The sequence below is a fragment of the Hypomesus nipponensis genome, chromosome 6 (genome assembly GCF_054491055.1).
Source record: "Hypomesus nipponensis isolate SF chromosome 6, ASM5449105v1, whole genome shotgun sequence".
In the NCBI taxonomy this organism is placed as follows: Eukaryota; Metazoa; Chordata; class Actinopteri; order Osmeriformes; family Osmeridae; genus Hypomesus; species Hypomesus nipponensis.
This window is the reverse complement of record NC_140366.1, coordinates 8925001-8941024: the sequence shown is the minus strand read 5'-3', so window position 1 is coordinate 8941024 and position 16024 is coordinate 8925001. Positions and strand designations below refer to the sequence as shown.

General features: G+C 43.2%; 2 protein-coding genes across 14 annotated transcripts in view; both read right to left on the bottom strand.

Annotated features, from left to right (window-relative positions):
- eya4 (EYA transcriptional coactivator and phosphatase 4) overlaps positions 1-4849 on the bottom strand; it is a 35781-nt gene extending 30932 nt beyond the window's left edge. For all 9 annotated transcript variants that reach the window (XM_084700714.1, XM_084700713.1, XM_084700712.1 and 6 more), the window contains exons 1-2: positions 4439-4849; positions 500-557 (exon numbers count right to left, since the gene is read on the bottom strand). In XM_084700714.1, coding sequence (XP_084556840.1) covers positions 500-532 — 33 coding nt within the window. In that variant the 5' untranslated portion in view covers positions 533-557; positions 4439-4849. The remainder of the gene's footprint in view (positions 1-499; positions 558-4438) is intronic.
- Positions 4850-10412: 5563 nt separating this feature from the next.
- Positions 10413-14452, bottom strand: LOC146286911 (E3 ubiquitin-protein ligase TRIM35-like). 5 transcript variants are annotated; one of them, XM_084699239.1, is made up of 7 exons: positions 14264-14452; positions 12730-13009; positions 12413-12507; positions 11928-12158; positions 11801-11826; positions 11590-11708; positions 10413-11434 (listed from the first exon to the last, which is right to left on the bottom strand). In XM_084699239.1, exons 4-7 carry the CDS (start codon positions 12090-12092, stop codon positions 11058-11060), a joined length of 687 nt encoding a protein of 228 aa, XP_084555365.1. In that variant the 5' UTR covers positions 12093-12158; positions 12413-12507; positions 12730-13009; positions 14264-14452; the 3' UTR covers positions 10413-11057. The 5 variants fall into 5 exon arrangements, with proteins under 5 accessions (XP_084555365.1, XP_084555369.1, XP_084555367.1 ...); XM_084699243.1 differs by having other exon boundaries at positions 11801-11823; XM_084699241.1 differs by lacking the exon at positions 14264-14452 and adding an exon at positions 13430-14253.
- Between the last annotated feature and the right edge of the window lie 1572 nt (positions 14453-16024).

Here is a 16024-nt window from a genome sequence, read left to right as displayed (position 1 = left end):
TAAACCCCCTGTGTGCGTGTGTGTGTTCATGTGTACGTCCGTGTAGCTGTGCGCATGTGGGTGTGTCTCAGTCGGAGTCTGGGAGCCCACTGCAAATGATTTCCTCCAGAAGAACCGTCAAGTATGTGCGTATGTGTCTCATCTAAGTGCCTTGATATCACCGCAAATTCACAAGAAGGAATATGCTCATCTGATACCAGCCGCACCACTAACTACTGTATGGGCCCGTCCCTAACTCCATGACTGTGTGGATGTCTGACCTTAATGAGGGCCTTATTCATGCTGACTGTTGCCATATGGCTACTGTGCACTCTCTCCCTCTCTCTCTCTCTCTCTCTCTCTCTCTCTCTGCACCACATCTGCTGTGTGTTACGCTCTCACACACAGCAACACACACACACATACAGACCGATGCCCGAAACGTGGGTGGCCCTTGCACACCCTATGCGCACATGCGGGCACACACACACATACAGACTGCATATCGCATTCTACTTACTGCCTGGTCACTAAGATCCTGGGAAGCATCCATGGATCCTTGAGGATTCACAAGACACCTTCAGTAGAGAGAGAGAGAGAGAGAGAGAGAGAGAGAGAGAGAGAGAGACAGAGAGAGAGAGAGAGAGAGAGAGAGAGAGAGAGAGAGAGAGAGAGAGAGAGAGAGAGAGAAACAATGTGAATTTGACAACAAAAGTGTACTTAACATTTAACATTAAAGACAGTACCCCCTTCCGTGTGTTGTTCCCCTGTTCTATTCTTCCGTTATTGCCTCTGGTTCCTCATGTCCTGGTAACACCATCCCTGTGTGGCCTGTGTGTGTGTGTGTATGAGGTGGAGTCTGTCTGGCTAGGGTCTGTCTGCTGAGTGTTAGATACAAGGAAAGGGGAAGAAAGCTGTTTCAACTTCAGCAAATCATCGTCAATGGGGGGTGAAGTAGAGAGATAATTGCAGAAACAAATATCAACAATGAAAACAGAGACGGGTAAGTGATAGGACACTGTTGCTGACTGGCAGACGGGCTATTTTGGCAGATTGACGGGCTAGCTGGCTGCTTGGTTGGTTGGCAGCCTTGCTGTTTGGCTTGGGAAGCATGGCTTTAATAGAATGGAGACTGGCCCTGGAAAAGATAGACAGAGGCTACACGTGAAGAGAAGGAGAGAGAAGGTGAGAAAGGAGAGGGAGGGCGGGTGGACTGTTGTGATAGAGGGACAATTGAAACACAAGATCAGCTCCACGTGACCTGGGGAAAAGACCATCTCCCACAGGCAGAGGAACCCTGTAGGGCTGGATCATTATCATTAATGATGGGATTCCGACTAAGATTAAACTTAGTAAAACTAAAATTTAAAACTAGATGGGCCTCTTTTCTGTACTCCAATTTGCTCACTTTTTTAAGGAGTGTGTGTGTGTGTGTGTGCATGCATGTGTGAGAGAGTGTGTGTGAGAGTGTGTGTGTGCGTGCATGTGTGTGGGCATACGTGTGTGTGTGCTTGGGCAAGTGTGTGTGTAAGTGTGTATGAGCGCATGTATGCAATAGTGTGTCTAAAACAAAAACATTCTGAGTACAACCCCAGCCAGCTCAAAGCAAAGAGGGATGTAGGAGAGGTGAACCAGCCAGACTCATCTATGTAGGATGGTGTGACATGACTGTCCTCTCCAGTCAAACAGTTTCAGTAAAGAAAAACACCTCAGGCTGAATTGGATAATGGACACCCTAGCCTGATGCACAATCACACACATGTGCACACACACACACACACACACACTACCTAAGGGTAGGAGTCATTAGAGGATGAGGTGTCATGCTCCCTTCTTAACTCCAATTGTCTAACACAGGCTTAGAAGGTGGGATCTGCTTCCCAGTGTTGTGCTAAGGTGAGATAGCCAGATGGGACCTGGGATAACATATGAACAAAGCGTCTGCAGAAGCAACCAAACTCCAAACACAAATATATTATACACATCAGTCCTCTTCTCCATGATATTAGTCCTTATGAGACTTTGCACTCCAATGTCACGTAGTGACTAACTCCTCTCTTCGAACTTCGCTGTCGGATTTGCATATGAAGAGAGGAAACTGTGCGTGCGCAAATGTGTGCGCGTGAGTACGCGTTCAGGGCAGTTCCAGCTCTGTCTTTTGAACTGGCATCCTTTTAATTTTTCATAGCGTCCAGCTCCCCCTCGCCTGAAACCGAAGACAATAATGCGTCTCTCAGCGAATTGATTTGTGCCCTGGCGTTATCTCTACCCTGCCCCTCTCTCTTTCTCTACCCTCTGTGGAGGACAGTATGCAGAGGCGACTTGCGTTCTTGTTATCGTCAACTCCTCCTCACGTCAGTTCCCCTCCAGCCTTGGTCTCTCCACCGTGAGTTCGTTACCTGACACTGCGCAACGAATCAATACGCCTGCCATTTCCGTCAAAATCCCAGAAGAGAGAATTATATTTCCCGCTGTTCATATTGACAGCGACATAGCGGGATAACACATGGGGAAGGGGATATAGTATGAAGCTGACTAGCCTACATATCTACAGTGTGGTAATTTCACGCCATAAAACCCGAACCGGAGAGATTGTTGTACAAACCGCATGATGCGATCAACATGAATTTCTCTCATGCCACGGACACGGTTCCGTGCGTCACGTCGGCTCAAGAGCTCCGTTGCATAAAAAAGTTATTGTTTCAATATCTCCTGTCAAAACTGTTGGCTTGGTTGCCTACTTTTACTATTTGCATTGTTCATTTTTATTTTATTAATAAAGACCGTCATTGAAAAGTTAGTAGGCCTATGGCACGAACATAGACGGAGCGCAAATTAGCGCGCAAGGCACTTCCCAAAATACCATTCCACAGTGCCACCGTGTCACCACGGTTTACTGCCATTGTCATAAAGACATTTCAGTCGGTTAGTGGCGCTATCACAATATTTCAGCGACGGTAAGACGAATAAATTACATTGATTTGTGGAACTCATAAGCCCCAAACCGTGCGTAATTGTCAAATTAAACCACATTTATAAAGGCATTGTTTGAATTGATTTGGAGATATACAGGCCAATTTGAAATAATAGGCTGTATAATTAAAGGACTGTAGTCTATTTTCACAATGTGTTCAAATGTTTCATACCTTCTAAATAGTTGGTAGAGCTCCATCAATAAACGCTTTTGCTCACTGTATTTTAGAAAACAGTTAGGCTATGTTAAATACGGCTCAGGAAGTCTGGACTCACCTGTGGGCTGTGTGGAAACAAGTCACTTTATTATAAATTAAATATAATACAGTAATCACAGACCTAATGGAAAGAGCAAGAGACCAACGTTAGTTATTTTAATATTAATATATTATTTATTTTATTTGTTTCCAGTTCTGGAAAATGTACAGGTTGAATTGGCTTTGAGAGTATTTGTTTTAGTCATTCTTAATTTGCCCACAAGTAAGTTGGTTATTTGCGGATTTAATTGCAAATACTTGTCACTGTTGTAAGTCTAATTATTACTAATGTTAAGTAACTATAAATAAAACAAACATTATTTAAATAATCAAAATGGTGCAGCAACAAAACCAGTAGCCTATTACCAGCATATGCCTACGGATAAATATTTGGGGATGATAATAGCAAACATTTACCAAATCTCATTAAAACAATGGGCATGTGTTGTAAATACGTGCTGGTTAAGAAGGCTTATGCGTCCGTAATGTGAAATCGAACCTGTATGGATTTCGGTGGGTATCAGATTTTAAGTCGGCGTGAGTTGTCATGTTGTTAGGGACAAGCCAATAGCCAGGGCCATTCAGGCCCGAAGTGCCGAGTCGTGGCGTGGTGCGGGTATAAGATTCCCATTTCCTACATATCAAATATAAACACAAACTCCACGTGGGTATACGGGGGTCATACAAAGTGAGAGGCCCCGCATGTGCACGAGATAGGAAGGGGGTATGCTTAACGGAGACACCGCAAAGCAGCTCGAGGGTAACAAGGCCAAAGGTGCATGAGTAGAAGAAACAATCTAAAGGAAATGTCCACCAACCTTACAAAACCTATTGTACATATGGACTTAAGTATGGACTTTACACTTCGAATAGTAACATTGGCGTATCATGTTTCTGTAATATTCATTTGTTGAAGCAGGCAGCTGAGAATGACAGGCAAATACTATTGAACACCTGTCCCAATTTTGACTGACCACGGAATTGCTGGATTCATATTTGATGAATGCCTGACTCATTTTTATATCACACTCATGGCCTATTAGTGAGCCAAACAGTCCGGCCTTACTGGTCCATTGGTTTATTATACCAACATAACCTTATACACATTAATTTGCATGCTCCTTAATTTAATAAATAAAAGTAATTTAACATTCAGTCAAGCATTCCAGACAGGATGGAACATCTCCCACAATTCAAATATTTCCCCCTGCAAAACAAAGATAACATACCCAGGAAAAGAATATCTTCACACCTCCAAATAACTTCTTTCCAATTTCGTTTTCACTCCTTGGAAGAGGTCATGATAGATTGGAGTGGGTTCACAAAAGCGGGGCACAGTTCGCGTTACAGCTCGCGTGCTGTCACTCGCTCTTAGGAGTGCCAATAACCAAACCTAATGTTGCTCTGACGGACACAGCTCCCAAAAGCCCCCAGAACAACAGCACAGACGCAACGGTTTTACAGTTTAGTCAACAAAGTGACAAAGTCTGGCGGAACTTCGGAATGCTGTTAGGGTCAACAAGACAGTAGATCCCTAAAAGTAAGACGATTATTTGATTCGTTGTCAAAGTTTCGGCGCTCCTGCGCAAGACCCCTTCTACATTATTGAAGACAGTCTGAAGCGGAGAGATGTTGATCGTTACGCAGTGCGCATGCGTTCAGCTGCCATGCTTACAGCGTTTGGAAAGAGTCCAAAGCAGTAATGGTGTACGGGGGGAGGGGATACCGAAATTACATAGGCCCACATATTAATAGTTTGGCCCAAATGATGAGCAAAGTTTTATTTATCCCACTCCAGCAAGGAACAACTTGCTCTTCCCAAAACCATAACCCAGCTACATTGCGTATCATTTTACAACGTTTCACACGGTAAATTTCCATCAAATGACAAAGATTGGTTTCCGATTAAAGTATAAATAAATATATTAATATATAAAGTATATATAATTTATGAAATACTTCTTGTCAAAAAATCGGTTGTCTCATTCTTCGTTATTTAGGTAACTTTTTTTTACAACTAGGCTATAGGCCTATCAATCTGATTCAAAATAAATATTACATTAACGTTCATGGAAATAAAAGCATATCATGATGTACAGTGAAGTCACAATGTGTTCTCTACTGAACATTAAATGTAGCCTATAGTGCACGGGTCGGCCCACATTTAAACATATTTCCTATATTATGTTGTCTTTTTACTCTAAAACAATAGGCATATGTTCAGGCCAGGATCATAAACGCCTTTTCACCATTCAGGCTTTCAGTTTTGACTGTTTATTGAGGCTTTAAAGCATGCAATGATAACATGTTGTATTGCTGTGGGTGTCCACTGATGATCACGTCATGTAATTGATGTGAGTTTATGTCACTGAGGATATTCCAGCCACAATGCTTGAGACATTAGTCCATCCACACCTAGTACATTGACACTCTCTCTTTCTTCCTTTTTTCACAAACATACACACACAAACACACATGTCCACACACAGTGTTCATATATGTTGTCCTCAAAGCCATCTTAGGCATTTTATTTTTCCTCTCTGGAATGTTCGCAGAAACCCCATTTCCAGTTTATTTCCTATAAAACATACATACAAGCACACACTCACAACTCAAATGCATCTGTGCTGTGGTATGGCCCATAACCATGGCACACGGTCAGATCATTTTGCATGCAGCTGAACTTGTCAGGAGATGCAAACAAAGAAACATTCCCATCTCAAGTAAAAGACAGAGCTCCAGTTTATGGCCCATCTAAGACATTACAGCATCCCTCGCTCCTACCTCGCTACCACCATCAACACACACACACACACACACACACACACATACACACCCTTCTTTTATCAGCATCTCCCATATCCTGGTGACCACAGCACCATCATGTTGTATCATTTATTGTAAAAGGAACCCTCTCATCACATCTTGGGACTGGTCTGCAATAGTTTATCTACATTCTACAGACAGCAAAGGTGTGTTTAGTCGCAATGTTCTTTTGAGGTTTGAAAAATGCCTTATGGGTACCTTGGTCATTGTTGCCAGGCACTGGCATCAGTGGAATAGCTACCGTGCCCTGAGAGAGAGAATGGCAGAGATAGAGGGAGAGTGGGGATGCCAAAAGGGCAAGTGTAATGAGTGAAGGGATTACAATGTTTGACTGATTTTTTTAAAATATTAAGCCATTTATTTATTCAAGTAACTTAACTGATTTGAAGTAATCATCAAATTGTCGCTTTTGGAAGACAGCGGCAGGTGTATCTATTTTCTTTGCCAGCTGTTGCTTGCGCGCGGGGAAGATGTTCAGACTCCGACTCTCTTGCCAAGTCACAGACCTCATGATTCAAGTGGAGGAGGTAGGGTGGTAGGAGGGATGCGGGGGGGAGGGGGGGAAATACCGTTTAGCTGCACGGTATTTATAGATATGTAAGGAACTTCTGCTTGGGCCGGGTGCTGACGACGTAAAACGAGAGGACGCTTCCATAAGTCGAGTGTCAGAGCGCGCGGGTAAAAATACCCGGTGAAAGATGGGCCCGGTCATTAGTGGCGCGCTCTGGCATGTGACATTGCAGCGTTTCAGAGGTGATTTATGATTATTACTACAGCTAGCCCACGCTCTCCTTTCCCCTTCTCCCTAGCCCCTAAATTGGTTTCCCAAATGGAAATGGCACACCGGGTTTATTTCTGTGCCCATAAGCACAGAAACAACCCTTGGTCCTGAAGGTAGTTAATTCTTTGAAAAAGATAGCCATACGGCATGCTTGAGTTTCAAATATTCCGTTTTAAGAAGTTAAATAAACTTGAACTTCACCAGACGATGCGAATTGAGTAGTGTTGCCAAGTCCTCAGCCTCAGCTGTATAGTTTACAGCGTACAACGTCCCCCCCCCCCCTCCGCCCCTCTCCCCCAATATACAACTAGATTGTGATAGGAGAAGGGTGAGAAAAGAAATCACAGGTCAGATGATGTGTGTGTTTGTGTGCAGGCGGGGGTGTGGGGGGCAATGAACTCGCTTAGGACCGTTCCACTCCATAATTACTGCAACAGGCTACTGCAGAGAGGAACAAAGGAAATATTTACCACCTCGTAAATTCCATTAATGTCCTGCCGAGTGACTCCGGGTCTGGTTACACTTATCTGGCACTTTATTATTATGACTAACGCCACCACACATAATGGCCAACACTGTTACTGTGAACAGGAGAGAGAATTTAATTTTCCATCAGTATGTTCATGGACCATGCATGAATGATAGGGAGCAATTAGATGAAAAGGGTTACTTAAATGTGATTTAACAACCTAGCATTCCCTTTAACAACAAAATCACTTTGAATCAACTCTTTCCATTTGAGGGTGTACTTCACATCTACCTTTAATGGTGTGTGTGGTACATAGGAAATTGGTGAGATCCTGGCTCTATTTAGGAGGACATGATTGTGTGCCTTGAAAGAAGCTGTGTGTGTCTGGAGAGTGGGATGCCTATGACTTAAACAGGCACTCAGAAGTGCCAGACGTAGGGTCACACTGAATTCTTTCTCAAATCTTTTGTCCTTTTGGGCAAATGATGGAGCATATGCCTTAACATACGTGTGTGTGCGCGCGTGTGTGTTAGAGAGAGCAAGACACTAGTTTGAAGAAACCGTGTGTGTGTGTGTGTGTGTGTGTGCGAGGAAAGAGACAGAAAGTGTGTGTATGTGTGCAGGAGTGTGTAGGCGTCTCTCTTGTGGTGGGCCAACAAAATTAGTTTACCATCAGCTATACGCTCCTCCGATTTTCTCCCCGCGTTCAGTCTTGTCTCCCAGGCTCACTCTATAATAGAAGCTCAGGTTCTGTTTTACAGCGGGGCCTTAGGGAGACTACTGTAGCCAGATCCAAACGTTTGGCTTCATGTAGATTGAATGTTTTATGGTTATGGACATAATAGTTTAGTGCAGGAGTGTCTCAGGAGGAACCGCCCCCACACCAGTCTCTCTTGCTCTAATCCTTAAAGCAGGCAGGGGAGGGAACCAGAGCCACTATATGAGACATTCCCATATTATAAGTAATAGAACCCAGGCTGTACGTCCACCTTCCTCCAAGGGAAGTCTATGGGCAGGAAAGGCCTATTTGATGCCAGGGTCTTGTGTTGAGGCGGTGCCTGTTCTACTGTTGGGTAATGAGGGGTGTGATGGTGGCGTGGTCGTGGGGCTGACGGGTCAGGCGTCCGCCCTCCAGTCACGCCCATCTGGCGTGCTTGGGCGTGTCCTTTATACTGGTGTGCAAACGGAGACAAAGGAGAGAGAGAAGTCGATTGAGTGTTTGTGTGTGTGTGTGGGGGTAGGAATCCAGTGATACTGTCAGGGTCAAGTTGAGTAGATTTAGTTTGGTTTTCAGCTTTTTTGTTACACTAATGCCAACCAAATATTTTCAAATGGGATACCAGCATATTTTAATAAGCATATGTATATATAATGCATTATAAAAAATACATGTAGAATTTCCACAGGTGCCTGTATGTATAGCTGTGTGTGTGCTGCTGGGAAGTCCATAGGCAGTAGGTCAGACATGTTAACTCATTCAGGCTTCCATATCAATTGTCAGGGGTCAAAGGTTGAATCATTTGTGACTTTCACTGCTGTGACCCTTTCTTGTTTAACGATGTGGGTGTGTGTGTGTTTGTGTGTAAAATGGCAATGAATTCAGCCAAAGACAGGAGATGAGACTTTGGATGCACATTTGGAGTAGAGGGAAGAGTGGTGTGAATGTACCTATGGTGTGTGATTCTAAGGAGAGTTTACATAGCTCCAACATGCTGTGGTGTAAGAATACAACCTCACCTCCTTGCTTGGGTCACAGCGATTTGGGCCTGGGGGGCGTATATAAACTCCCTCTGCTGATAGCCAACACAGATGTGTGTGTGTGTGTGTGTGTGTGTGGACTGACTGCACATGGCTAGGGTCTTAAATCTGTGTTATATTAATGAAGTCTAAAAAGACTGATATTTTTAAGGAGTCATCATAATGTAATAGTGTATGCCATCAGTAATCTATTCCATTTTGAAATAAGTGAAGCCAATGCCTTGTCCTTTATACTGGGATGCAGGGAGTCAGGTGGCTGAGCGGTTAGGCAATCGGGCTAATAATCTGAAGGTTGCCAGATTGTTGATTCTCGGCCGTGCAAAATGACGTGTCCTTGGGCAAGGCACTTCACCCTACTGGGAATGTCCCTGTACTTACTGTAAGTCGCTCTGGTTAAGAGCATCTGCTAAATGACTAAATGTCAATACTAGTGTAGGGCTGTATTGGTGACCTGAATGATACAGCCCCTTTGTTACTGGTCACTCAGACACTTTGCACAAAAAGGACTGTAATGTTAAAATGACAATCACACTGTACTGACACACCTCTGGAGAGGTGCTCTCAACAGCTGAAGAGGAAGGTGAACAGGGGAAGACTGAAATTATCATAAAAAATTGTGTTAATGTAAAGTTCTAAACAACTTCTAATGTCATGTTTGATGTGATATTGTTTCTTCTTTTATGTATTACATTCTAGTTATATTTGTAATGTTGTAACATGTATATTTACAGAGTTTGTCCATGCAGTAGTCCAACATGAATTTACATATATGAGTTTTGTTTACTATACGAGCTACGGTGCGTTAGGCGCCTGGTTTCATCGTGAATACCTTTGTTAACGATAGCTCTGAAGGAATGTTTTGTATTTGATTCTGTTTCATTATATTGTATTTATCATCTTACTCTTTAGATATAAACAATCATTGTGCATTTAAGTTACTGTTGTCCTTGTACGTATCTATCACACTTCAGCGGTGAAAACCTTGATCTAGTTGGGTTCATACGGCTAATACAGGTTTTAGACATGCACTCTCCCAGTAGGTTTTAACTTAAGGCCTCTGAGTCCCTTACAGTAGGCTTTCCATGCTCCGAAGTAATACTGTAGCCTCTAGGGGTCAGTTTGCATACTGTGATGGTGGTCCATATCCATAGTAGAGATAAACGGCTGATTAGTGAATATGCATACTTAAGGCCGGTGCCCTGATCAAGCAGACGATTTTTTAGCTACGTCCGAGTTTCATGTCATTGATTGTTTAGCGCTCGAGGTTAAAGGTAACGGACTAACCAAATTGTTTTTGATGCCGGGGACAAACGCCAGTGTCTCCGGCCAGACACTAGAGGGGAAGAAGCTACATACCAGAAGCATGTGTTGATGCACTTTAATGGTCCAAAAGAAAAGAAAAGGGCACTTGAGCCCTCAAAAGCATCGAAGATGTAGGTGAACAATCTATGCATGAAATAAGGTCAAATTCAAGATTGACATAGGATTCAACATAAACAATATGTTTCTTGAACATTCAGATATCAAGCAGAGAAACTTGACTTTGTTCAAACGGAATGCGTCCATTCCTCTGTACGAGTCCAAAACGTCCCCCTTACAGCGCAACAACAGAAAAAGGTATCGAAGAACAAAAATAGTTCACAAATCGTAAACACAGCGGTGACGGTTCCTTTGAACTTGTTTCACTCGAGTATCAAACACAAGACACCCTTTCAGGAACACAACTTGGTCACGGTCAAAGACGTGACACGAACACTTGAAACAAGACCATAGCTGGGAAGGTTCGGAGTTTGACTTTCCAGCAATAACCCTCCCCTCTCAAACATCGAACAAGTCACGCTCCTCGAAACAGTGGCAGTCCTTGTAGTGGTCACAAAATGTTCCCGACTCCAGCGTCAGAGGAAGGGCCCCTGACAACACGCTCAGCCGATCGACGCAGTTAAAAATGGGGTACAATCTTTCCCGGAAAGCGTGTGAGACTGTGTGGAGGTGTGCGTTTTCGTCGGAAAAAAAACTAAGCTCTCCTCTGTCCATGTCTAAAGTCACTCGGAGGGTGAAGATCCACTCGACAGGGAGCTGGACGGCGTCCTGGCCAGGACGGAGGAAGAAGTATTCGCCGAAGGGGTTTCAGCGGACGGCCCAGACCTCTCCTGGGGGGGTCGTACCTGCTGACGGCCTTGGGGGCCACCCACACCCACCAGTCCTCCATCGGCACGGCCACGTCCCAGCTGTGGCTCCCCTGACTGAAGCCCCCGGAGCCCCGGACCCAGGGGCCCTCGAACCTCTCAGGGTTGGGTGGTACCTTCACAGTGCTCCTGTCTCTCACGCAGGTCAGGTCCTTGGAGAGGATGAGCCAGGTGGACGGAGTGTTGGGGTCCAGGGTGACAGGGGCTGAGCAGGAAAACGCCAACACAGGTCAGTGATCCCAGTAGAAACACACAAACGTCACCTTCTCCCCGTTAACGAGAGCCTGTGCTGATACAATCTCAACAGGGTGGACACTCAAGGGATTACCGATCTTCAATCAACCTTCAGTGTCGACTCACTGTATTTAACAAGTGTCTTCATCGCTTCCCAGACGTGGAAGCCTAGGTTTCCAATGTGTTTGGCCACGTTCAGCAGGGTGTTCATCTCTGGTTCCAACTGGATGTTGAGGTCCGAGGCTCTGGGACAGGGCATATCACAAGTCAGACAAGATGGCGGTGTCAACTACAGGAAACAAACTCAACTGACAAACGCGCGAGAACGCTCACTTACCTTTGTAATGTGACCTCAATGTTCTGCTGAGAAACAACAACAAAAAGCAGTTTATTCATCTCCGTCCATGGCTTCCATATGACCAGTACCAGAGGAACCATTCTTGTCACACTGGAACGTGTTTTACCTGATTGAAACTGGAATCTTGTGCGTTCAGCAGCTCCTCCATACAGGATATGGTCTGTGTTAACGCAGACCTCTTGTCCTCCAGGTCATTCATCCTGTCCTTCAGAGCGCGAGTCTTCATCTCCAGCTCCTCCTCCAGTGCTGCCATCCTCGCTGCCTTCTGCATCTTCAGGAACTTCTCGAGCTTTCGAAACTCAGCTTTGATTTGCTTCTCAGTGCTGAGGGCCTGCGTCTGCAACAAGAGAAGAGGTCGAACAATTATCCCTACCAACGACACGTACAGTACTACACTGGCTGTATGTTTGTCTCCTACCCATTACTGTTTCTCTCAGCCTTCCTGATCTATCATATACCAGGACTGGGTCCCACTCCATAGTACTCAACACATATTCCTATTTGTTCATGAGAAATGAAACTACTTGAACTGTTAAATGGACACAGTGTAACCGATCCAAGAAGTTATCAAAACATATTCATGAAGCTTACCTTTACATGCGCTGCCGATTCTCACAGCACAGCTGCTCTTCGTCGCATTTCCGGAGCGCTTTCCTCAAAGCCTGTCGTGTCAACCGCAGATTTTCCTGGTTGGATATTACAAGTTAGAAACATGTGCCTCATCAAGGGCGAGAGAATATTTCCTCAAGAAAAGAACAACAATTGACGCGGACTTGGAAGTCACATTAATGGCCCAGTGGATAAAAAAACATATCAAGCCATAAGTTGTCCACCTCATTTGTACCATCGGATATCCAGACTGTGAGTTGTATCATTAGAAGATGATAGCTCTGCTGCTGTTATCTGACCTTTGGGTTCTGCTCAGCTCTTCCAGCTCTTTCCTGTAGAAAAGCCTGGCAAATGCTCTTCAAGGAGAGGTTGATGGGGGCTTTGCTTTGGTCAAAACCAGCCCTGCAATGCGGACATGCCCTCAACCCAAAATCACGCCAGACTTTTCGAACACAGGATTCACAATACGTGTGGCTGCAATTCAGTGTGACCGGGTCACTAAATATGTCCTCACAAAGAGGACATGACAGATCCTTCTCGGAAAGACCCCACCATTTTCCGTCCATTTTTTAGCAGTGCCTGCAAGTAAGAAATATGTAAGGGGTTATTGATACGATAAAAGCTGAATGCACAATTATTTTTCTCAGTAGTTTTAGGACATAAGATATTGCACCAGTCCAAACTAAAACACACACCTTTCATCATTACAAATCCTTCACAAATATGAATTAACTACTTACAGTAGTGAAGATGACTATAAAACCTTATCTTAGCCATAGCTAGCAACTAAATCACAACTTCTAAAGTGAGATATCAAAGTTGAGATTTTTCCTAAAACTGGTAGCAAACCATCTACCATATAGAGAAGCTGTAAGGCTACATACAAGCTATGTTACATAGCATGCACGCTAACTTTTAGCCTAATGTTGCCTAAAAAGCCTGATTACGTGAATGACCTCTTCTAGAAAGCCTGTTTTACTCATGAAAGCCAATACTTACCAATACTCAAACAGTTTGTGATGAATATTGGTTTCACGGGTGTCGTAAAGTTAGAATGAGAAAAACGTATCTAGCAACCATGAAGTCTATTTTAAAAACATTTCCGGATCCCACTGTAAACGTGACTTTGAAGGGCGGTGCATAAAGAATGCTAATATACATTTGAAAAGAATCAGCAGATACTTCATAGTTTACAACTGTCTAATCACATCAGTAGGCTACTCCAAGAGTTCTGCTCTGTTGTCGGAAGGCATTGCACAAGTTCTTCACAATCAGATTACTCGGAGGGGGCTTTAAAGATATGTTCCTGCAGACGGGACATTCTTTAAATCCTTTGCTTCTCCAGGACTCCTGCACACAAGCTTCGCAAAAACTGTGACTACATCTCAGGAGTACAGGGTCTTTGAAAATGTCCCTGCAGATTGGACAAGTTAAGTCTTCTTCTGGAGAATACGAACAGGAGGTAATGATCTGAAATAACGCATAAACAAATCTAACTTGATACCATTTAGTATCCTAAACTAACATAAGCATCTGGGATGCGCTTATAGGGACAACTGTCTGACGAAACAAAGTAATGCGTTTACAGTTGAGCACTTGGAGGAAGATAGTTGCTCCATCCAACAGTGATGTCACTCGGTGTCATCAATCAGGTTAAGACTAATATATAAGCGACTTGGTTGTGGATTCACACTGTAGTAACATTAGACTGTGTAACTGCAGCATGATTACCTCAAATCTACTGGGTATTCTAAGATGTAGGCTACATAAACTTTTCAGTTAGTATCGGCTGTTCGTTTACTCAGATCATTTCACAGATGGCATTAAACTTACAGCACAAATCGTTTCTTCAAATTGTTGCGCGATGAGCAGGTCATGTATGGCTTCGAAGTCTGGTATATCCCGCTGCATACGACCCTAACCCTTAGCCTAACTGGATATACATTTCCCAGGTCAACAATGAATCAGTTTAAATGTTTGATACTACACGCAAGAAGCAACTTTGTCAACACAGGAACTTCCTGTTCGTGTCACGTGTGTGAAAGGGAGGAGCTTACTTTTGGCCCTGAGCATATAAATTCATCAGAATCAGAATCAGAAAGGGTTTTATTCGCCACGAAAGTTTGCAGGAAGGTGCATCATCATCATCATCATCATCATCATCATCATCAAAATAATGTATAACATTAAACTGTAGTACACTTCTACTACAATGTGAAAAAATATCTGTGATAGAAGGTTGAAAGCTTGATATCAATGGTTTGATAAAAAATATTGACTAATCCATTCAGCAATGAATTTGTATCTGAGTGTAGGATGAGTCGTGGGGCATCCGTTATACACTTGTGATAGACACCATGAAGTTGTTCCAAACGGTTATATATAATTTAACATGTCAAAAGTTGTACAGAATCACAGTGTACCTGGGCTGTCTGCAACAGTTGTCATTCTATAACACACATACACGCAATCTGGGGAATTATTTCCAGCAGCTAGATCATGTAATTACCAGAGGATCTTAGCAGTGAAGAAGTGTTAAATAGCAACCTCACTTGACAATGGTGGCTACAACATTGTCAACATGTCTGTATAATGTTCATTAATAATTCTGTTATTATCAGTTGCTTTTAGATTTTGTAACAAAGTGACAACCTGGGATGAGTGTTTGTTCATTAATAAGTGACAAACAGACAGCTCCTGTTGAGCAGTGACACCATTTGATGACCAGCAGTCAATCAGTTTCTTATCACACTATCAAAAGATCCAATAATAATCCAGTCTCTGTCTACTGGCGATCTAGCCTTGAAGGAATGTAGAATTCCCACTCACACACATACACGCTGAATACACACACACATACACACGTGCACACACGCACGCACAGACACACACACACCATGTCGTTACTGAACCCCTTTTGTATTGCAACAGGAATTCCTGCTATGCTTTTACTACTAATGAAAGAAGGAAGAAAAACAAACAGCCATCCTAAATTACAAAAATGAAAAATAAGTGAGGGATAAGTAAGAAAAAAAAAGTGAGAGAGGAAGAGATGGAATTAGAAAGATAAAGATCTTGGAACTCTTTTTGTCTAAGGCTCCTGTGAGTATTTTATATAATACATATTTTAATCTCTCAAAAGCATACTGTAAGCCCAAGGCTGAAATGAGAAATGAGACATTGATCCAGATTTTCATTTGAGGTTTAGGAACAACAGATCCGTGAATACGTTTTCACATCTATTTCACCCGGGGAAAATATCCACATTTTAGTTGCCTCAAATGCAACCCAACTTGTTTTTTAATCAACATTCATCATTCAGTATTTGTCTTTCATCTTTCACCCCTGGTTCCCCCTTTCCTCTTTCCATTTCCTCTCTGCTTTCACTCTTTCCCAACTCTAAATCATTTCTCATTTATGAACCTCTGCTTTTGCTCAGAGTGTGATTAAGATAAAGTCCGGCCAACTACTGGAACCTTTTATAACATAATAATACCCTTTCAATGATCGATCATTCCCCTTTGGCCAAGGAGCATGGAACAGGCATTGCAAGTGAATAGGTCACATGTTATTCTACTGAATATTCTATTATCC

Bases quoted from the DNA above. Each gene is read 5' to 3' on its own strand.
- LOC146286911 (XM_084699240.1), bottom strand. From the start codon at position 12,092: ATGCAGAAGGCAGCGAGGATGGCAGCACTGGAGGAGGAGCTGGAGATG. The intron at 11,827-11,927 runs GTAAAACACGTT...GTTGTTTCTCAG, and splicing joins AAGATTCCAGTTTCAATCAG to CAGAACATTGAGGTCACATT. The intron at 11,435-11,589 runs GTGAGTCGACAC...TTTCCTGCTCAG, and splicing joins GAAGACACTTGTTAAATACA to CCCCTGTCACCCTGGACCCC.